This window comes from Cyprinodon variegatus, unplaced genomic scaffold (assembly GCF_000732505.1).
Source record: "Cyprinodon variegatus isolate N-32 unplaced genomic scaffold, C_variegatus-1.0 Scaffold705, whole genome shotgun sequence".
Lineage (NCBI taxonomy): Eukaryota > Metazoa > Chordata > Actinopteri > Cyprinodontiformes > Cyprinodontidae > Cyprinodon > Cyprinodon variegatus.
Window position 1 is genome coordinate 363,127 of NW_015151158.1, and position 2,314 is coordinate 365,440.

At 45.8% G+C, this 2,314-nt stretch overlaps 1 protein-coding gene across 1 annotated transcript in view; it reads left to right on the top strand.

Moving 5' to 3' along the window:
* LOC107097537 (protein EFR3 homolog B-like) overlaps nt 1-2,314 on the top strand; it is a 20,763-nt gene that overhangs the window by 17,060 nt on the left and 1,389 nt on the right. The window contains exons 12-17 of the mRNA XM_015394706.1: nt 191-363; nt 491-566; nt 1,173-1,334; nt 1,413-1,544; nt 1,618-1,685; nt 1,758-1,891. Coding sequence (XP_015250192.1) covers nt 191-363; nt 491-566; nt 1,173-1,334; nt 1,413-1,544; nt 1,618-1,685; nt 1,758-1,891 — 745 coding nt within the window. The remainder of the gene's footprint in view (nt 1-190; nt 364-490; nt 567-1,172; nt 1,335-1,412; nt 1,545-1,617; nt 1,686-1,757; nt 1,892-2,314) is intronic.

Here is a 2,314-nt window from a genome sequence, read left to right on the forward strand (position 1 = left end):
ACTATAGAGATAGCTCAGGATAACCTGAGCCACTCTAACTAGAAGCTTTATCAAAAAGGAAAGTTTTAAGCCTAGCCTTAAAAGTAGACAGGGTGTCTTAATAAGGGTGTTAGACTTAAAAAAAACAACAAAAAAAGGAATATTTTGACTTTAAAGGTCATTGTTGTAACGAAGACGTCCCTCTGCTCAGGTTTCAGAACGTTACGAGAGCAGCAACCTGCTGACAGCGCTGCCCTCCTCCTTCCTGGAGCCTCTGCTGTCCTTCACCCTGATGGAGGATCCAGAGATCCGCCTCCTGGTTCTGTCCATCCTCACCTCGCTCATCGATCGTCACCAGAACGCTGCCAGGATCCCCACAGTCAGGTCATCTATGCCTCCATCTAGTGGCGAATGAATGTTACTGCAGTCGGTTACAGGTTTTTGATCAGATCTCAGCTAAAATCAGTTTAGATGAACCAAAGTAGAAAAACATTTTATTCTTTTGTTTTAGTGTAACGTTTGATGCATCAGTGTTGAAGCAGAAGGAGGACAGATGCTCCAGACAGGACAACCTGTTCATTAGGAAGGTAAGGACACTGGATGCACCTCTGGTTTGGTTTCCTGCCTTTCATCCAAATATATTTACATATTAAGATGTAACCATGTAGTTAGAATAAAAAAAAAACTACCGTTATTTTCGGACTTTTTCCCCATTTTTCGACTTTACGGGTTATATAACAATGCGGCTTATCTATGGACTTTTACAGCTAACGGCCACCAGGGTAATACGGTGACGACCTCATTATGAAAAACATACGCTTTTAAGTTAAAGGCAGCCATTTTGGCAGCAAACGAAGGAAATAGAACCGCTGCACGTAACCTTGGAATCAACGAGTCAATGGTGAGACGTTGGAGACGCCAGCAGGAAGAATTGTCTCAATTCAGTTGTGTTGAAATGTTAATAAATAGGAGCTTCCCCAAACAGTTGCCTCTTTCCTGACAATCCTCTCTGTGCACGAACCATATGGTAATTAAACATAAAAAACCTGCGGCTTATAGTCTGAAAATTACGGTACTTAGAAGGAAGACGGCTTCTCTGGTTCATCCAACTACGATAGAGGGAAGAGCAGCGTAAAGTATGGGGTAGGTTCTATGTTCAGAGATCCTTGCTTTGTGGGTTTCTGCCGGTGCAGCACGCTCAGCGTCTCTACAGACACATCTATCTGGCCTGTAAGGAGGAGAACAATGGATCCAACCACTACAAGGCGCTCTTCAGCCTAATGGCTGTTCTCAGCGTGGAGCTGCTCAACGAGGAGGTGCTGGTGGACCTGATCCGACTGACGCTGGCCTTGCAGGTGACGACGGACCCCCTCAGAGGGATTGCTGTTACCACGTCACTGTCGTTTCTCATGAGCTGCTCTGTGATTGGTCAGGAACTTGGAACGTCCAATCAGGAGAGTCTCTCTTTCTACAACCGCTGCAGTCTTCATGCCGTCTGCGCCGCCTTCTTCCATCTTCTGTCGCAGCTGGGCCCACCTCCTCCTCTTCATCAGCACGTCGCTCAGGTGATCTGAGGGTGAGAACAAAGCAATGGAGGCAGTGAAGCTCCACATCTACTGTAGCTTTATGTGTCTGCAGGTCATAGAAAGCCGTTGGAAGGAGGCGCCACACCTGCTGCCTGAAAACCTCTGGTGTGACCAACCCAGGTACAGAAACAAGCTGCAGAGATGATCGGGGAGGGGGTTCCATTGATTCATTTGGGTTTTGATGTTGATCAGGCTTCCAAAGGGTGATCTGAAGGTGGACAAAGCTTCTCTGTTCGTCCAGTCAAAGATCTGCGAGGCGCTGACAGGAAGCAGCTATAGTGCGCAGTGTGAACGCATCAACACACCTTATACGCCTCAACTGATGGGTAAATGCACTACTGACACATCTCAGGTTTACAGAGAATATTCTTCACTTCAGAGGATGAAAGAGAGCACGTCCAGTTAGAGAAACAAAGGCATTAGAGATTAAAGATATAAAAGGGGTCCCTATGTCCTCCAGCAGTCTAAGCCTATAGCAGCAGAACTATAGAGATAGATCAGGATAACCTGAGCCACTCTAGCTATAAGCTTTATCAAAAAGGAAAGTTTTAAGCCTAGCCTTAAGACTTGTACTACCAAAGGTTTCTTAGGCTACGTTTACACTGCAGCCTGAAGTGACCCAATTCCGATTTTTTTGCCCCTATGTGACCTGTATCTGATCTTTTTATGACATTCATCCGACCTACACGTCATTGATACTTGACAAATGTTACTAAACGTTACTAATCTGCGTCCTACTAAGCGGAGGC